Raw genomic sequence first — 19,353 nt, 5'->3', positions numbered from 1 at the left:
CATCAACTTTAAACTTAAGAATTTATTCTTTGTTAATACAAGCCAGGAATCAAATACAAAACCTCAAATGGATGATAAATTATTGTATCTATTAAGCACGAATTTTTTTAAGATGTTCATCATTATGATATTTTTTTGGGCTTTTTGCCAAAAAAAGATAAAATTCCCCAAAGTATTTTGGGCATGCATTGCTGGGAAAGTAAACTGTAGGCCTACAAGAGAGAATCTCTTTTTCCTTTTTTTTGGTCGAAGCCTACAAGAGAGAATCAGGTTCCACTATTTTGACCAAGAATTTAGATTCCATTATTGTTGTGCCGAAGAAATTTGTCAGATTCTTCTATTTGGGAATCTGAAAATTATTGATATGCTCAGCGCCACAAGTCCTCTGCCTCTCACTAAACCTCCTCAGGCGTCACAGAGCGCACAGCTTAACGTTGACGCAGTGCGGCCGAGTCATCCATGGCAACGTCATCAGTGCCCGAGTCGGAGTCCGATTCCAGGTCCGGTCTCACTTTCATTCTCCTTGCCCCTAAATCCTCCGTTTCGTTCCAATCGCATAGTTCCTCGATTAGGGTTTGTATATCAATTGTCTAATCCCAAGATTGCTGGAAAGTAATAAATTGAAAGAAAAAAAAGTGAAGCAGCTTTTTATTCAACTTTTTAAATTTTTTCTGGTGAACTCAATGCAGCTGTGTTGGCTCGGATTACGCAGAGATCATAGTACTGCGTCACGGTGAAACGGCCTGGAACGCTGATGGAAGAATCCAGGTCCTTTTTCTCACTTCAATCTTTAAAAAGTTTTATCTTTTTGTTTAAATTTAGGCATCTTTTGGTAAGTTTCCTAGCATATTATGCGATTACCCGTCCTTGCGAACCTGGTTTTTGTTAGTTGTATGATGAGTAGAGATGCCAAAATTTTGAAGTTAGCTGATATCACAATCTCAAATGTTATGTTCGAAGTCTATATTTCACAGTTTATTTACTCTGTGATTATATCGAACATGTTATGCAAATGCAAGTAATCATTGAAAAAAAATGGTTTGTAAGACTGCAAATAATTCCATGTATACACTGTGCATATTTTATCAGAAATTTTTGGCAAAAGGTAACTTTTGGTCCCTGTAGTTTGGCACTTTTACCACTTTAGTCCCTGTGGTTTCAATTTGGTCAATTTTATCCATGTAGTTTCAATTTGAAGCAATTTAGGGACAATCCTTAATTTCTGTCAAATATTTTTAACTTCTGTTAGTTGTGGAGGGATAATTCGGTCAAAAAAATTATTTCATTTTAAAATAAATATTAAAGACAAATAAATAAATAAACATTTTCAAATTTTCAAATAAAAAATAGCAAACCCAGCCAAACCCAATTCGGATCAAGAGAGCAAAACCCCAGATCAGATCTAGTAGTAAACAATGTCTAATATTACCTTCCACAATACAGAGAATATTCCTCCAAAACCCATCAAGTTGAAGATGAAAACCCAGATGCTATTTCTACACCATAATATTCTAACAAGGTAGAATTAAAACAAAACAAGAAGAAACAAAAAAGAAGAAACTCAAATTCTTATCAACCACCAAGTACCAAATTTGAATAAAGGGGTGGATCTTCCTTAGAAAATAAGGGCAGAAAAAAAAAAAAAAAAAAGGAAAAAGGGGGAGCATTATGGAGATCCATACGGTATAATTAGAGGCACAAAGGGGTGGATTGAATGATCATCACCACAAACCTCACTGAATTTGAATAAATCAAGGTCGTCCATCATGGGGGGTGGCGACAGGTTGAGATCGAACAGCAAATGAGAGATTCTCTGAAATGACGACGTCATGATGCAATCATCGCCATCGTCGACGACGGAGGACGAGGAGTCGCAGTCGCTGTGGCAGTCATCGGGTAAGACAGGGTGCATGGGTTTCCGCTGCCGCTGAGCATCGCAGGTGGGTATGGGGAAGGGGAGGTTGGGGAAGATGAGTTGGGGTTGCCTTTTTCTGGGTTTGGTTCTACTGTTCTTGTTCTAGTTTTTCTTTTTTTGAATTTTTTGTTATTTTATTCTTTAAGATATATTTGTTCTTGTTATTTATTTTTTTTGTTTTAAAGTTTTGGCGTTTGGGGAGGTTGCAATGGGGTGGAATTGGCTTTGACTGGGCTTTTCGTTATTTTTTTCAATTTGTAGATTTTTATTTATTTATTTGTCTTTAATATTTATTTTAAAATGAAATAATTTTTTTTGACCAAATTACCCCTCCATAACTAACAGAAGTTAAAAAAATTTGACAGAAATTGAGGATTGTCCTTAAATTGCTTCAAATTGAAACTACAGGGACAAAATTGACCAAATTGAAATGACAGGGACCAAAGTGCCAAACTACATGGACCAAAAGTGACTTTTTGCCGAAATTTTTTGTGCGGGAACATAATGTTGTTCTTTACCCCCAATCAACATTTGCCACTACTACATGACCACGTCATTATATCAACAGTTAATATGTTTTGGTGCCCATGGCAGACACTGCCTTTTTCTTGTTCAAAAGACAAAAACAATGCAACCATTGGTGCAATGCCCAGTTTTGGGGTGGCTGCCACAGGAGCCACCAAGCGTGGTTGCCATAGCAGTCAAAAAAATTCCCCTGATAAGGTTTCCAGCCATCTTAAGCACTCCTTCTTTCTTTTTTCATGGTTCCTATGCACTACAAAAGCGCCCCTTAAAAAAGGCTAGGTTCTTGGTAAGCGTTCATTTCGGCTGCGTTATGCCCAGGATGAGGCACGAGTAAAGTTCCTGGATCATCAGTGCAATTTATCCTTGTTTTCTGAAACAACTAAATTTGAAAATTGAGTCAATGCATTTATTTTGGACAGGGGCATCTGGATGTTGAGTTAAATGATGCTGGGAGGCAGCAAGCAGCTGTGGTAAGTTACAAATTTTATATATACTTGCTGTTTGAGGGACACATGAAGGTTTTGAGTCTTATCCTTTGGTCAATAATGTCTGAAAATTTGGCTTTTACTTCCGAAGGTGGGTGATAGGTTATCCAAGGAGCCCAAGATCTCCCTTGTATATTCTTCTGACTTAGCACGAGCTTATGAAACTGCACAGATAATTGCAGCCAGGTGTGGCGGGATAAAGGTAGGTAACTTTATTCAAGTTGCTCCCTGTTGCATGTAGTAAAGCTGATTGCATAATTGATAGTACCAGTTTTCATTGGAGTAATGAATAATGTATGTATTACAGCAAGTGCTTTGATGCTCTAAACCATATAACAGACAGACATGAAAATGAAAGCTGCATGGTATGCATACATTACTGTCTTTTGGTAATAAGTTAAGTAAAAACTTGGAGTCAATGTCTTGGTAATCAACCCATCTGTATAAATGTTACTGACGATGGGAATTGGATAAAAGAATTTTTTTTAAACATGAAGCCAATGCATAATTTGGAAAAGGGAGAATGTTTCTATTCATTTTATGTAAATAAAAGTCTTGGGTTAAATTTCAGGTTGTAACAGATGTTGATTTACGAGAAAGGCATTTAGGGGATCTTCAAGGCCTTGTATTTCGCGACACTGCCAAACTTAATCCTAAGGCTCACCAGGCCTTTGTATCTCGTGAGACATGCCAAGAGATTCCAGTAAGCAATCTTTTTGTATTTTGGGCCTGAGGCTTTATCAAAGTTGGTACTTTGAATTTTGTAACTAAGTTTAACAGCCACATCAGAAAAGTACTCCATTGAGAAATATTATGGAATTTTCCTGCCCATGACAGCTAGCCTATTAGAGCTGGAGGTATACATTTTGGACTGTCTTTCTGTAATCTTAGAACTGCCTGTCTTTGCACCTGACTAAGGTTGATTCTCCAGTCTCTAAGCCTTGGAGAGAGAGGACTCAGAACATATAAGATTTGAGATTGTCATAAAAGCTTGGATGGTACTATAGTAGTAGTACTAATATTGATCTCTGTTGTCTAATCATGTGATAAATGTCTGGTTGATGACCTATTCCTTATGGACTGTGCTGTTTTTTTCGTGGTAAGGAGGACTAGTGTCACATGGCATTTCATATCATGGTCAGAAAGGGTGAAAATCTACCAATATGTAATTACAATAATGGATGCCCTAAATTCATTAGGGGCATGAATTTTAGCTTTGGAGATTGCAATACAAATTTATGTGTATTCCACTGTTCTACACATGCAGGGTGGTGGAGAAAGTCGTGATCAACTTCATCAACGTTGCACATCTTCAGTGCAGAGAATTGGCAATAAGCACAAAGGTATGGTTAGGGATATCTCTTCTGTATCTTTACTACTGGGTAATTTGCTAAATCTTTCTTCATTCAAGTTTTAGTTAGTTTGCGAATAGAATGATCCCATACCCTTTCCATTTTGAGGTGTACTTAGGTAAACTGCAGTTCAACTATTTCCTTGTCACATGTAACACATCTCATAGAATGGTTTGAACTCCCAATGAGCACTTTTAGTTCATTTGCTGTTGTTGATGCTATGCCTGTAGAAACTATTCCAATGTTATTAAGACCTTGCTTGCCTCTCAAAGTTTAACTCAGCCACGACAAAAAATGCAAATGTAGAGTAAGGGTGACACAAAGTTGCAATCTGAATGTTTATATCCTGGCTGGTTTCAATTGCAGGAGAGCGAGTAGTTCTGGTCAGTCATGGAGGGTTTATCAGAACACTCTACAAAGAGGCTTCCCCAGATGGCAGGTCTGTTGCAAAAGTACTCAATACATCCGTCAACATAATTCACGTGTATGAGGACGGCAAATGGACCATAAAATCCTGGGGTGATGTTAGTCACCTCAACCAAACAGGTTATCTGCAATCAGGTTTCGGCGGGGACGAAAAATCTGGTTAGCTCGTGATTGGGATGCTCTCATAATTTGTAGTAATCAATAGAATGCTGGAATTGACTATTCAGAATTCAGTCAGAATTTCCTTCAATACTTATGGCCTAGATCGGCCGATGCCGAAATTTGTTTTGTTATCTCATTGGCCAAGACTATAGCCGCATGATTGTTCAATCGACATCAACTTTTCCATTTTAGCAATAAGTTGAATTTATTGATATGATTTTTGGGATTGCAAATTGCTTGCATCTTCATTTAAGTTGCCAACTTCCACAACCAAAATGCAAGTTGTATTGCTTGACCTACCACATGCACCCAAAAAAATAAAAATAAAGTTGCACAATTCTGACCCAGTGACCTCGTACCTACCCACCCACCTGCACCACATTTCTTGGGTTGGAAGAAGTTCAAGCATAAGATATGACTCTGAGATCATAGAACAAATGCAGTCTTATGTATCCCAAAATCACTGGGGCAACTATCATGTGAGCTGGAGTTTTTTTCTCTTATTGGAATGCAGTTTTGTTCTGAGATGAAAAATTCTTTTGGATGCATGTGTGCTTATTAGAATCGGTTGTAGCTCTGATTATGATTTGGTATAAAGTGTTTGTCAAGTAGAAGGTTACAACGTTTTTTGATTGACTGTTGAGAAGTGTTTGTTCAAAATATTCAGGACCCAGGTAAGGGTGATGAGTACAGCTAGGGATGGCAATTTTGCCCCGGTCTGAGCTATCCCCATCGGACCCCGCTTTAATGAGGCTGGGACCGGGATAGAATATAGGGTACTCGATTTAAGTCGATTCTAATCACTAAAACTTTTCATTCGGTAGTATTCATAAAATTGAAATACATGTAATCACCTACAAATTAGTATTGTATACTTTCGGGAGACCATAAGGATTCACACCTAAGTTTTAGGTCACGTATACTTTGTAATATACTTTCCACATTGATATTGTATTTGTAGTCGCAATTTTGGAATTCAACATTAAGCACTTATTAGACTTATGACTTTTGTTAGGAAAATATTAAACAGATACCCAAAAAAACCACATGATTTTGACCACAAACATAATCTCAAGTTGTGGGAGACGGGTCTGCCTTTGAATTGTTTGGTTCCTTTCTTTTTCGACCTGCTTGGACCTACGTGTCCGCATGGTTTTTGCTTGTAATTTCCCTTTTTCGTATCAAAAATAATAATAATAATCTCAAGTATACAAATATAAAAGCATAGCATCCGAACTCTGTAAGCATCATCATAAAACACATTGACCCGAAAAAAACGATGGATGAAGAGAATGATTCAATAGCAATGATAAAAATTTCTTATTAATCTCATGGGCAATGTAATTATGTAAGCATGCGCGTCATGCGTTGCGTGGGGCTTCCTCATATTAAATCACAAATACTCAGGTAGTTATCCAAACGTGGACAACTCTAATCATTTCTAGTTGGGATTTTCATGTTCCTTTTGTGTTTTCTCTCTCACTTTCCATTGAGAGATCTTTTTTACTTCTGCATCTCAAAGATCCTTTTTTGACTTGACAAATATAAAATAAAATAAAAATAAAATGGAATTATTCTATGCCAACATCTTGATTATATATTTGGTATAATGATGATGTCTTTTGATGGGTCAACCATAAAATAATTTTAAGTTGCATCATGTTTGGGTTTTCTCTTTTAACCCATTCGATTTCATTGGCAGGCTCAACACATGGTACAATGTATATGCCATTTTTAGATGCATGAGCCAAAAATTTGGCGCCAATCCAATGAGACTGTTGTTGTAGTCCGTTATTATAATCACCCATGTTTACTATCATTATTATAAGGGTCATTGTCTCTCGAATAATGCCGGACATACACATTTATATATCATATTGTGTACCACTTCTTTAATTTAATAGTTAATGTTCAAATATCGACAAAATAGCACCTAAAGTTTTGTTTTATTGTTTCATGATTTTTTCATACCTCATATAGGTTGTTTGCTATGGTTAGTTTAGGATAAAAGTTCACATTTTTATATCTTCGTTAAATGCGATGAAAAATGTAAATTTCGACCGTATTGGAAAAACCAAAAAAGGTAAATTAAATAAAACTATAATATATACGATTTAACCATAAACAAGGAGGCTCAATTGCGGGAAAAAATGCAATCATATCCGGACAATATGTAACAAAATTTTGGATGATGTTAAGATGAAGTGGTTTGGATTTTGGTGGGGAGCTGAATCATGATCCATAGTGTTTGGTGCGCAGCAAGATAATGAATAATGAATGTTGTTTGAGTTTGGAATGTGAGTTTTCGATTTTTAGTGGGGGACAATTGGCTTTGGGTTTTCTCAAGCCTCTGATTTATTTTATTGTCGTGAGAATAAGACTTTGAGCTAGTTGATTATATACATGAATACATTTATCTGATTTCATTTTCATGGAGCATCATGATTTGAAGAAGTTAACCAATTTATTCTTAGTTTAGCGGGGGTTTTTTCTTTTTTCTTTTTTTTCTTTCTAATCAATGTTGAAGAACCGATAAATTTATTGTTAGTTATGTATAACTCGTGTCACATGCATGTTGTGAATATTAGGTCAAATACATATATAAATTTATCTTCATCAAATGCAAAGAAGATAATCATCATATACCTTTTCTTTTTTGTGGTTTTGTTAGTATCTTAAGTAGTTGAGTAGAATTTATTTTGATGGGGTTGTATGATTAATAAAAGGATTGTTTCATGTTTATAACTTACGAGATGTGCGTTTCAGGATTAATAAACAAGTTGAGTTAACGATATTACTAAGTCGTTAGGACTTTGTAACTTGAGTGGTATGTGTTTGAATTTTCCCTCCTATTACATGACTTAATCATGAGACAATACACGAGATGACAAAAAGAAATTTTAATTTGTTGTATGGTATCAAATTTTGTAGGCGAAAATCTTAATACATCCATAAGAAAAAGAAATTTTAAAACTCTTAAGAAATTAGTACGAAAATAATTTGACTGGATCAACCGAAAATTAAATTGCAGAATTCGGTGGAGACAACAAATTGAAGCTTCCTTCGCATTCATTTATTGCTGCCGATTTCATGTGAATTGGAAGCTCCCTAAAGTCCAAATTCATATCCCTTTTCTAAAGTGAAAAAAGAAAGAAAGAAGGCCACGCGTCCACTAATATCCCTTTCTTGGTTAGCAAGTTTATTTCTTTACTATTCTCATTAGTTGTGAAAGGGATGGGTTTTTTTTTTCCTTAATTAATATAAATAGAGTTTCTCATAAACCTCGTGCATTTATATTTATAAACGTAAGTGCATGCCTCATACAAAAAAAAAAATTAAAAAAAAATATATATTAAGGTCTAGTACTACTAATTTCATGAATTTTTTTTTTCATATCGATTTATTATTATTTTGTAGGATTATCATGTCACATTAATGGTAAATGACCTTAATTGAAACCCTCTAATCTGGTAAATGACCTTAATTGACATACCATTGGTCTCATATTCAAACCCTATAGTACCTTGATAGTGTGTATGAGAATACCCTCCTCTCCCTTCCTAACGTTGGCCAAAAAATAAAAAAAGACAGACATTTGAGTCCAATTTTCATGTTACCAAATCCCATGTTTCCCCATGTTTCCTCATTCGTTTTGTGACATGTGCCAAAGAACTTAACACTAATTTAACTCTGTTAACTCTCTTAAGCGCTTTTTTTTAATTAAAATATACTAAAATTCAATAAAAACACGTTTGCACGTCTCTTGATCTTCAGCACCTACATATTCTCCGCTCACTGTATCTTCTCAATTGTGCAAAACTCTTTGACATGCTCACAATGGAATTCTTAGCATGTTGTTGAATATGATTGAATCTTATTGATGCTAAAATTTTGTAAACAGTTGAGGAAATTATTTTTTGAAATGGGCTATGCTTTAAATTGAATTTTCTTGTGGTTTCTGGAAATGGTATATATGTCTTTCACCTCCGACTTATTTTTAAAAGCTATCGGCATGGAGATGCATAGGATGTCTTCCTTTTGTAATTGAAGTTATGTCATCGAGTATTGAAATTCAACAAAAAGATTCTCACTTTAGGTACCTGTTAGATGATCGAATCAGATGCAGGGGCGGAGAAGATGCAGCAGGCAGAGAAGATGTAGGCAGTGGCGGATTCATGATTATGTGGCCAAGGAGTCACAGTGTAAAAGTTTCAAAAATTTTTTACAAAAAAAATAATACTAAAAAGATAGAAAGATAGTACTTCTATTTATAATTAATAACAAAACCAATAATACAAGTTACAATTGTCCACGTCGAGTTTTCATATTTTGAAAACGTTGCATTATAGTTTCGTTATCATTAATTTTTATCCAAATTATCATACGAATATGAAAATGTCAATAACCCACTATCAATATTCAATATACCAAATTATCATATCAATTAATATTCAATATACCAAATTATCATATCAAATATCAATCAATATTCAATATACTCAATCCTTCCACATTATCAATAAATCATAAACTCAATCAATATACATTATCAATTTATCATATCCATAAATTTCATTCCATAAAAATAAAAAATCAATATCAACAATATATATTATCACTATAAACTTATAAATATAAATTTTGCTTACTTGAAGTTGTAGTTGAAAAAAAGGGCGGTTGACAGCTTGGAGGTTGGGAGGTTAGGGTTTGAGAGGGTGGGGATATGTGAAATTGGGAATGAAAAGGGTTTGAAGCTGCTGTGCAGAGTCGGGTAAGTGTTGATTTTTTTATTTTTTTATTTTTATAAAAAAAAACCTGGCCCAAAACGACGTCATTTTGAGGCCAGGTCAATGAAAATTTGTTTTGACTGAGCCTTGGACCAAATGACGTCGTTTGGCAAGGCTCGTTTTAATTATTAAAAAAAAAAAAAAAAGATGCACAGCGCTCACGTAGCGCATCAGAGCAAGCAAATGGACAGGGACTTTCGTCGAGCACTTGGTGTGCACACAAGGGGTCATTCACCACCTCTCCAATGGGTTGTTCATGGAGTCCACAACCAATTTTTCAGCATTCCAAGGGGTCGTGCGACCCCTCTTGTCCCAACGTGCGTCCGCCCCTGGATGTAGGGGTTGAAAATGAAGAGGCGTGCAAACTATTTTATTGTATTTTTTTTTAAAAAAAATGAATGAAGTGAGTTAGCAGAGTTAAGGTAGTGTCAAGTTGTTTGCCTTATGTCACAAAACTAAATAGGAAACAGAAGGACACAGAAAATTTAGTAACATGAAAATTGAACTCAATTTAAATAGCTTATTGTGTAATTTTAATAAGTCTACAATGACAATCAATGAGACCAATTTGTATGGAAGTTGTTGGGGAAGCATTTATTACCATGTGCATCATAAAAAACCAAACTATTTGACAAAGAAATGTTCATGCATAACACATGGATTATTATTTCCAAGATTATTTACTCTGCTTTAAAAGTATATGCTTACTATTTATTAGAATGAAAATAGAAATTCAAATGCGTCTATGCTTACTAAGTTGAGATGAAAAAAAGAAGAAATTACTCATGTGAATATTTGACATTATTAAATATATAAAAAATATAACTTGCAAAAGGTATCTTGTCCTCGAAGAAAGGCAAGGAAACGACGCTGTTTTGACTTTTCAGCGCGTTTTTTTGTTTCGCACCGCAAAAGCTTTTCCCGGATTAAAATTTCGATTTCGGATCTTTTGTTTTTCACAGGCGAAATTACAAAAACGATAACAGGCAATTTCGCACTCATTGCCCGTCCAATCACGTTGCTCATTGGCCAATTAACGGCACCGCAAACCAGAATTAATTAATTAATTAACTTAAGCATTATTTTAATCACTAATCAAAACAACCCACCCAGCGCACGCCACGTGGATTGTTCATACGTACAGGCTGGACCACTCCCATAATTAAATTAAGATACGAAGCTTAATCCGTAATTAATTAAATTAGTTATTTAACCACTTTAGCTAATAAATAAATAAATTAAGCGAACGCATCGTCGTTACCCTTTTTATCGCTTCATATTTGGATCCCCCTATCCACCTCTCTTCTTACCACCAGTCTTAATTCCCGGAGACAAACAAAGCCCAATTCCCAGGAGTTCAAATTTAAATCCGCAGCTAGAAAAAAAAAAAAAGGAAAAGAATTGGATTTTTAAATTCTTGAGAATTTGAAAAAATCTCTGGGTTTCGAAAATTTTGAGATAAACACCATGCTCTGACCCCGGAATTGGGAAATAAAATCCCCAGACTGGGTCTGTTTGGGGAGGATTGATCGATTTCCCAAATGGGTATTTGCACCTCCAAACCCTCCCCAAACTCTCACACTTCATCTCCCAAATCCGATTCTCCACAGACCAAGGAAAGCTCTGTTAAGCAACCGGACGCCCCCGCCAATGGCGAAAACCCTAGAGATGACAAGGCTGAAGCGGAGAACGTCAAGAAGTCGCCGTTTTTCCCGTTCTACAGTCCGAGCCCGGCTCATTACTTCTTCTCCAAGAAGTCTCCGGCGAGATCTCCGGCGAATGTGAGCTCCAACTCGACGCCTAAGCGGTTCTTCAGGCGGCCGTTCCCACCGCCGTCGCCGGCGAAGCATATAAGGGCGGTTCTGGCGAGGAGGCATGGGTCCGTGAAGCCGAATGAGGCGGCGATACCGGAGGGGAGCGAGGCTGAGGCTGCGACGGGGCTTGATAAGAGCTTTGGGTTCTCCAAGCATTTTGGGAACAAGTATGAGCTTGGTGAAGAGGTTGGGAGAGGGCATTTTGGGTACACTTGCAAAGCTACGTTTAAGAAGGGCGAGCTCAAGGGCCAACAGGCCGCTGTCAAAGTCATCCCCAAATCCAAGGTTTGCAATTTCTCAGTTTGACTGAGTTTACTAATCAATTGACTTGTGAAGTAGTGGGTTTTGCGGATTCTGAGGATGAGCAGTCGTCTTTGTGATTGATATGGATCCTTAAAACGTTTCGTTGGCATTGTTTGAATTGGATCTGTTGGCGGACGCATGATTTACAGGAAACACAGAAACGATTTTGGTTTTTGTAATTGTTATACTTTCTAGAAAAGAGAGATGCATATTTTATCTGCAAAAAATGGTTTTTGTGATATGAGCTAAGTTGACATTTAGTCCTGATAATTTCCTTGGTGGTCTAACTATGAAGTGGTGATACGATTTAGGTTGTCTGTAGATTTGCTAGTTTTATCTTCTTCCGGAAACAGGTTATGTTCTAGTCAGATTGCTGCATCCTGTCTCATTTTGTTGTTTTGACAGTTGGCTTTATTCTAGTACCTTTCTATGCTTTGTTTTCTGCTATTTGTCTGGGTTTTTTAAATTCGTATTGTATTGGTGTTGTCTTATTTGGTGATTTTGTTTTATGTTTTTGACGTTAGATGACTACTGCTATTGCCATTGAGGATGTGAGAAGGGAGGTGAAGATATTGAAAGCTTTGACCGGACATAACAATCTAGTAAAATTCCATGATGCTTTTGAAGACCATGATAATGTCTACATAGTAATGGAGTAAGTCCTGATCACTGCATATTTTTTGGACTCATGTGATTCTGTAAACTTGTCTTGACGTTCTTTCTTATGGATTTCATAACTTCAATTGTTGTACTTTACAGATTATGTGAAGGAGGGGAGCTCTTAGATAGGATACTTGCAAGGTATTTCTTCTGGTGCCTATTTGATTTGAATGCACGTGTCTTGAACTTGTTATGTTTTGGTTGTTCTTGATGGACTGGGAAATAGGAAAGTTATGGGAAAAAATGTTGGTAATTCAACAGCAACTGGTGCCCTATCATATTAAGGATATTCTAATTCCTTTCTTCAGGGGTGGGAAATACACGGAGGATGATGCAAGGACCGTCATGATACAAATATTAAATGTTGTTGCGTTTTGCCACCTTCAAGGCGTGGTGCATCGGGATCTTAAACCTGAGGTAGGATATATGCCCTCTGGAGTTGTAACTTGCATTCATTTCATATTCATGTATACTCATCTAAGTGTATCTTGTTCAGAATTTTCTGTTTTCATCAAAGGATGAGGATTCACAGTTGAAGGCTATCGACTTTGGCTTGTCAGATTTTGTCAAACCAGGTTGGTTGACAGTTCTTCAATCAGTGCGTGCTCTTTTAGTAGCTATAAAAATTTGGCAATGGTTTCTTATGGTTTAATTATATTTGCAGATGAAAGGCTTAATGACATTGTTGGTAGTGCGTACTACGTAGCCCCTGAAGTTCTACATAGATCTTATGCTACTGAGGCTGACGTCTGGAGCGTAGGTGTGATTGCATACATTCTTTTGTGTGGCAGCCGTCCATTTTGGGCTCGAACTGAGTCCGGCATCTTTCGGGCTGTTCTAAAAGCTGATCCAAGTTTTGATGAACCACCTTGGCCATCTCTGTCTGTGGAGGCAAGAGATTTTGTCAAGCGCCTATTAAATAAAGATCCACGGAAAAGAATGACTGCTGCTCAAGCCCTAAGTGAGTGCCTTATCCACTCTAAAGAATGCTTTGGCATGACTATTTTCAAACTGTTACTCACTACTTTCTATTACAGGTCATCCCTGGCTTAAAAACTCTAATGAGGTTAAAGTTCCTCTGGATATATTAATATTCAAACTCATGAAGGTTTATATGCGTTCATCAGCTCTCCGAAAAGCTGCTTTAAGGGTGTGTATATGATGCCATTTTCAATTGATATGATAAACTAATTTTGTTCTGGTGACTTTTAGAGGTTAACATTCCGTCAAATTTTCTAGCCATCCTATTCTCCATCAGTTTTGCTTTCTTATTTTTATATCCTCATTTTTGGTAATTTCTAGTGGTTTATTTACTTCTCTCAACATTGGCATTTTGCAGTCACTTTCCAAAACATTGACTGTGGACGAGCTTTCTTATTTGAAGGAGCAGTTTGCACTATTGGAACCAAATAAAAATGGCACAATAAGCTTAGAAAATATTAAAGCGGTTGGTTTCCTTCAGAATGTATTTACTTATTTAAACTCAATCTCTAGTTATTCATGCTTCTGAACTCCTCCATGTTGTCAGGCGTTGATGAAAAATGCAACTGATGCAATGAAGGAGGCACGAATTGCTGATTTTCTAGCATCGGTAGGGGCTTTGACTATTGTAATGGATGTTGCAGTTTATTACATTTTATATTTTCCTAATTCTTACTGGAACATTATATTTCTTCTCTTTTGCAGCTTAATGCATTGCAATACAGAAGGATGGATTTTGAGGAATTTTGTACAGCTACACTAAGTGTCCACCAACTTGAGGCACTTGATAGATGGGAGCAACATGCTCGTTGTGCCTATGAGCTGTTTGAGAAGGATGGCAACAGGGCTATTGTTATTGAGGAACTGGCATCGGTATGAGTGCATGCATTAATAATTTGCACTTTTCTTTTTGCCCCCTCCCTCGTAGTAAATAGTTGTGAGCTTTAAAGGAACATTAAATTTTCCATCTCAGTGCAAAGTTTTCTGTTCAGATTGGTTATAGAATATAAGTGAAGCTAGAAGTCAAAATGTTCATATGCATGAATTTACACTGATCCTTAACAATGTTGCAGGAACTTGGCCTCAGCCCTTCCGTCCCAGTTCATGCAGTGCTTCACGATTGGATTAGGCACACTGATGGAAAGCTCAGTTTCCTTGGATTTGTCAAATTGTTGCATGGGGTTTCTAGCCGAACTGTACCAAAAGCTCAATGAAAGGTTTGATAAGATCCAAGAAGTATAGGCTGCCCACATAAAACCATGGCTTAAGAGCTGGTTGAGAATTTCCTGAACCCAATATGACCAATATGAATCATTTGATTAAGCTCAGGCTTGTAAACACTTGGGACTGGAGTAACAACCCGGTATGTGCTAGAGCGGAAGCTCAGTCGTGTTTTTTTCCACTGTAAATCTGTAGTTTTAGTATAGCGTGTTTAGTTGCAGATTAGAATTAGCCCTCAACTGGTTTACTAGACGATTACACTTACCGTTTCTGACATTAGACTGGCGGGACATGTCCACAATTATGTTGTAGCATCTCTTTCTTCTTAATACTATTTGCGCAGCATTATATCTTCTTGTTTTTATACAGATCAGCACTGTACTTTCTTTAACTTCTGCCTATGATTATCGTAACCAAAAATTTAGTAACACTTAATAGAAATATAAAATAAATGTTATAGTTAGCAATCCCCGCTAAGATGGGCAGCTGTCAACCGGTAATGCAAGCGGGTCTCACAATGCTTCAACAGATAACGACTGCCCACCCATGGAACTCCATTACAAATCTGAACCATGAAATGAAACAGCTTAAACAAGGCAAAGACCTGTCTGAATATGACTAGTAGAAGAACAATGTCGTCTCGCTTTTTTATGTTTTTTTTATAAATATCAAGTTGTCGTTTGGCTTACCCAAGGGACTTCCCGCTAAATTTCTATGAACGGATTGGGATAAAGGAAAGGTTGCAGTCATATGATTGGGCCGCAAGGCCCACAACGCGCTGAATTGCCTAAAAAAGTGACAGCATGGTTTCCAATGTAGCAAAAGGCCTTCTTGTGGGTCCAGCGGTTATTATATCAAAATCCCCATTTTACCCTAACCTGAAACAGAAAGAAATTTTTTTTTTTTCAAAGTAAAATTTTGTATCTAAACCGAATGTCTGAAATTGTTTTTTGGCGTTGTGTTGGATGACATGGCCGGCAGGGAAGGTAAGCGCGCTTTTATTTGTATCTCTTCGTCTTCTGAAGAAGAAGAAGAAGACGACGACAACGACCAAGTAGAAGACAGCGGCACTGAAGAAGAAGAAGAAGATGATGGCGACGAAGGTGACAACGACGATTATAATGATGAGCAGGAGGACGACGATGCTGATGAGCAAATTGAGGAGGGCGATGACGAGGCTCTCTGCAACAAAGTGATCCGCTCTCTCAATGGTTCTTCTTTTTCTTTTTTCGTTGACAAATTTTTTGGATTTTTCTATTTTCACTCGCATTTCTCTGTCTCCAATGTCGATGCTTCTTTCAATTGCCGATAATTCGAAATGATGCTTTAGATTTCGTAAGTTGAGTATCAGAGTTGAGTTTTCTTTGATTAGGTCTTGATTAAGGACCTTAAACCCTGATTAACGTAAAGCTAACAGCGAGGTTTTTTGTTGTCGTTGTTTATTGTGTTTGGCAGAAGGGAGTGATTTGGATTCTTTAAATCTCAAAGAGTGCAAAGCATATTTGCGAAGGAACGGCCTCAGAATATCTGGAACCAAATCTGTTTGTATACAGAGAATCGAAGAGCACCAGAGGTGAGTTTTTCTTTGAATTTTGAGTCCTTGTTCATTTTTCTCTGTTGTTTGTAGACACTGACTTAATTTTTATATATATTTATTTTGATTGAATGATTTGCTTACTCTCATATTAGATTGAAAGATGGAAATGGTGAAGCACTTTACCCTAAATCATCCTTTGTAGTTAATTGTACAGGTTAATGTCTTTCTTCACTTCATATGCATTTGTTCACTCCGGTGTTGTATCAATTTGTGCTTAAAGTTTACAGTTCATTGCAGGTGATGTCTGCAAGGGAGATGTCGTGCTCTTCACCCAGAAAGTTTATGAGAAGTATCCAGACATATCCCATTTCTTTTTATTTTTAATAGTTTTATTATGTGATGTTCTGTGTGGTACCCTCAATTCTTTCGTTGTTGTGAGAGTGTTTGATTTCAAACAGATTTGATAAAGTGAGAAGGTACGGAAGGATTCTAGGGAAGAGAACTGTTGCTGGCAGGATTGCCAAAGAAAGCTATGGTGCAGCCAAACAACAACATACTTTTACGGTAAGCCTGAGGGTTTATGTGTTCTTCTGGTAGTAAGTATAACTTGGTGTGGGCTATACATGTTGGCAGTTGGCAATATTTTAGGTTCATATATAAAAGTTTAAGAGAATCACGATAGAGAAATAATAATTTACTTTTACATAACCTGTTGTTAGTAGCTATTTAGTGATTCTTCTAACTGATCCATGTTCCCAATGTGCAAGGTTGAAGTGCTGTGGAGCAGGGGAATAAAGAAGCTGTGCCCTCTATTTCCTTTGCTTGTGAAGGGTCGTAATCTCTATAGATTGAGAACCTTTAGACAGGTAGCTGTGCATGTGATGTCTTTTTTTTTTTTTTTTAAGAAAAAAAATTAACTGGTAAGCACTATTAAGATATTGGTTTGCTTGCATGTTTTCTTTTCCACCATTTAGCGTTGGAGTAATGAAGCTGAAAGATCAAAAGTGCTTGCTGAGAAGCACAGACGAGGTGAAGTAGCAAGACGTGTCAGAGCAATGAAAAAATCAAAGAAATCAGCTGCAAATGGAGGTATTTGGAGGGAACGAAGCCATTTACTTGCATGTTACTTCTTTTACAATGTCATTCTTACTTTTGCTCCAGATGCAAGAGAGATTGTTTGTGTATTTCATTCTTTTAGATGAAGAGTTTACCATCTTGATTATCTATTATATGATCAGGTGTGAAACGTCAGAAACAATCACATTTTACCAGACCAAATCAAATTAGGAAAAACAATGAATCAGAAAAGGGAAAGCATTTGGATAGACTCCGAAAAAGGACATCCCGTGGATCTGCAAACCATAACAGTTTCTTTCAACATCGAGCAGCCCTACCATCAAAACAGCTGACTTTGCAACAAAGTGCAATGAGTAAAGCCTCTCAATGTTTTAGTAGGCATCAGAATCCAGCTTGCTTTAATATTGATAGAGTTCCAGCTCTTCATTCACAGCCTGTCCCTCAAATACCTCTCCAATCTCAACTAGAATTTCAACACAGGAGTGCACCTTTCCAGTCTTTTAGTCATGCCATGAACTCGAATTCAACCATGTTGAGATATTCTGTAACAACTAATGTTGATACACTTATTCAACCTGCCTCACAATTTCAGAGGTTCAGTAACAGCAATTGTAGCCACAATGGTTATGTAGTTCCTGGCTACAATCTTGAAAATTGGGATCATTTACCAGGTGTGAATTTTGGCAGGCGATTTCATCCCTATATTTCAGGAGCTGACACAAATGGACAGATGAGGTATAGAGATTGCTCTATTCTGTAGTATAGTATGTTATTACTGGACCTCTGTATGCTGACTTATTTCTTCTCATTGGGATACTACAGGATGGGACAGAGATGACGTGTGCACCTATTCCATTCCCAATTTATGGAATAAGTTTCAACTCGCAGCATTTCATTTGGTATCTCCTTTTCCTTTTGATGATGATCTGTTCATACCCGCACTGCTAGTTTGAAGTTTGAAACTACAATACATCCTTTTGTGGACATAATCATTAGGGATTCACTATGTATATATGTCAAGAATGTTTGTCAAAGTTCAATCCATAATTGTTTTTATATAAATAACTAGTACAGTTATTTCATTGATGTATATATGTACCTATCTATCTGTGCTCAGTTTTTTTAATTAATCAGAAGTTCTGGCTTTGCCATCATGCTCAAGCTGCAAAGCCTTTCCTTGTTAAAAGTTTTCAGGCAAAAGAAATGGGTACTCTGTTGTTTTCCTTGCCTTCCTCTCAGATGCAAATCATATATTGTCCGTAATTTCCTCTGGTATTCCATATTACTTTAAGCGAGTTATTCCTCCTGTTTCAGCTCATGTTGTGGGTTCTTAAACTCAACATTCTAAAGTTTGCTGAGTGAAAACCACGGCACGGGCCAATGGGTTCCTACCACAGTGGTGTTGGCTTCCCCCTCCCCCACATGGCACCCCAGTTTGAACCCATTCGAATTCTAATGTTAAAAATAAAAAAAACAACGGCATATGATATAATATGTGCAATTGTTGTGCGGTCATAAGGGGGCAATTTCAAGGATGAAGTTAACACCTAGGTCACAATCACATTGTATCTATAAGTTGATTTAGTTTTATGCTTTTCTTGTTTTTCAAAATTTGGAAAAAACTGCTCGATGAATTTGAATGAAAATGGTTTCTTAATCATAGTTGTGAGAATTACTATTGCTAGATTGAAATTATTGTTCTTTTTCATTGTGGTTGCTAGAGATGGCATCAATAAAGCATGAGACCAGCTAGAGTGGTTGTGTTCCGGACTTGCTATGGTGTCTTTTCTGACGGAGGTGGTAATGGTATTAATTGTTGAGAATTGTAGCTTTGATATAATTTAGCCTCACATTGCAGGTAGCTCCAATATAAATGTTTCCGAAGCTAATAGCAATTGGTCAGTTAGGGTTAGGTCTCTTATCCCCCTTGTCAAGGGCAGTTGTAGTTGGATTTGGTGTGGTACATGGGTAAAGTCCTTCCTTGAAAAAAATAGTAAAAGTTCGTACTCTAGTATAAATGTAAGAGTTGTGCTAGCAACAGTCACCTACACTTTAATGCGAATATCAACCATCGATGAATGTGAACGTCATTTATCTACGGCTAATAG

The 19,353-nt window shown here is 36.9% G+C and overlaps 3 protein-coding genes across 8 annotated transcripts; all 3 read left to right on the top strand.

The window, feature by feature from the left end:
- Positions 1–141: 141 nt before the first annotated feature.
- On the top strand, positions 142–5,098 carry LOC110766118 (Phosphoglycerate mutase family protein). 3 transcript variants are annotated; one of them, XM_088244151.1, is made up of 7 exons: positions 194–573; positions 690–768; positions 2,860–2,910; positions 3,017–3,127; positions 3,497–3,628; positions 4,193–4,268; positions 4,644–5,098. In XM_088244151.1, exons 1-7 carry the CDS (start codon positions 365–367, stop codon positions 4,865–4,867), a joined length of 882 nt encoding a protein of 293 aa, XP_088100277.1. In that variant the 5' UTR covers positions 194–364; the 3' UTR covers positions 4,868–5,098. The 3 variants fall into 3 exon arrangements, with proteins under 3 accessions (XP_088100278.1, XP_088100277.1, XP_021825072.1); XM_021969380.2 differs by having other exon boundaries at positions 318–500; XM_088244152.1 differs by lacking the exon at positions 3,497–3,628 and having other exon boundaries at positions 142–573.
- A 5,803-nt stretch (positions 5,099–10,901) lies between these two features.
- Positions 10,902–14,984, top strand: CRK (CDPK-related kinase). The gene is made up of 11 exons (XM_021969369.2): positions 10,902–11,751; positions 12,294–12,424; positions 12,529–12,570; positions 12,738–12,846; positions 12,926–13,004; positions 13,094–13,390; positions 13,467–13,579; positions 13,769–13,876; positions 13,958–14,020; positions 14,116–14,283; positions 14,484–14,984. Exons 1-11 carry the CDS (start codon positions 11,194–11,196, stop codon positions 14,622–14,624), a joined length of 1,809 nt encoding a protein of 602 aa, XP_021825061.1. The 5' UTR covers positions 10,902–11,193; the 3' UTR covers positions 14,625–14,984.
- A 555-nt stretch (positions 14,985–15,539) lies between these two features.
- LOC110766120 (SAP domain-containing protein) lies at positions 15,540–19,220 on the top strand. 4 transcript variants are annotated; one of them, XR_015837125.1, is made up of 10 exons: positions 15,540–15,842; positions 16,087–16,204; positions 16,321–16,382; positions 16,466–16,517; positions 16,627–16,732; positions 16,936–17,034; positions 17,143–17,257; positions 17,933–17,980; positions 18,068–18,144; positions 18,967–19,220. XR_015837125.1 is itself a non-coding variant. In XM_088256024.1 (9 exons), exons 1-8 carry the CDS (start codon positions 15,602–15,604, stop codon positions 17,977–17,979), a joined length of 840 nt encoding a protein of 279 aa, XP_088112150.1. In that variant the 5' UTR covers positions 15,540–15,601; the 3' UTR covers position 17,980; positions 18,068–18,331. The 4 variants fall into 4 exon arrangements, 2 of the variants coding, with proteins under 2 accessions (XP_088112150.1, XP_021825074.1); XR_002528108.2 differs by having other exon boundaries at positions 15,541–15,842; positions 17,407–17,980; XM_088256024.1 differs by lacking the exon at positions 18,967–19,220 and having other exon boundaries at positions 18,068–18,331.
- The last annotated feature ends 133 nt before the right edge of the window (positions 19,221–19,353 follow it).

Source organism: Prunus avium, chromosome 7, assembly GCF_965620075.1.
Source record: "Prunus avium chromosome 7, drPruAviu1.hap1.1, whole genome shotgun sequence".
NCBI lineage: Eukaryota > Viridiplantae > Streptophyta > Magnoliopsida > Rosales > Rosaceae > Prunus > Prunus avium.
This window is presented reverse-complemented; position numbering and strand designations above follow the sequence as displayed.

What these genes read in the sequence shown, in the direction of transcription:
- LOC110766118 (XM_088244151.1), top strand. Translation starts at nt 365, where the DNA reads ATGCTCAGCGCCACAAGTCCTCTGCCTCTCACTAAACCTCCTCAGGCG. An exon ending in CGCATAGTTCCTCGATTAGG is followed by an intron (nt 574 to 689) that starts GTTTGTATATCA and finishes AACTCAATGCAG; the next exon opens with CTGTGTTGGCTCGGATTACG. An exon ending in GGAGGCAGCAAGCAGCTGTG is followed by an intron (nt 2,911 to 3,016) that starts GTAAGTTACAAA and finishes TTACTTCCGAAG; the next exon opens with GTGGGTGATAGGTTATCCAA.
- CRK (XM_021969369.2), top strand. Translation starts at nt 11,194, where the DNA reads ATGGGTATTTGCACCTCCAAACCCTCCCCAAACTCTCACACTTCATCT. An exon ending in GTCAGATTTTGTCAAACCAG is followed by an intron (nt 13,005 to 13,093) that starts GTTGGTTGACAG and finishes TTATATTTGCAG; the next exon opens with ATGAAAGGCTTAATGACATT. An exon ending in TTATTGAGGAACTGGCATCG is followed by an intron (nt 14,284 to 14,483) that starts GTATGAGTGCAT and finishes ACAATGTTGCAG; the next exon opens with GAACTTGGCCTCAGCCCTTC.
- LOC110766120 (XM_021969382.1), top strand. Translation starts at nt 15,602, where the DNA reads ATGGCCGGCAGGGAAGGTAAGCGCGCTTTTATTTGTATCTCTTCGTCT. An exon ending in AACAACAACATACTTTTACG is followed by an intron (nt 16,733 to 16,935) that starts GTAAGCCTGAGG and finishes CCAATGTGCAAG; the next exon opens with GTTGAAGTGCTGTGGAGCAG. An exon ending in GAAATCAGCTGCAAATGGAG is followed by an intron (nt 17,258 to 17,406) that starts GTATTTGGAGGG and finishes TTATATGATCAG; the next exon opens with GTGTGAAACGTCAGAAACAA.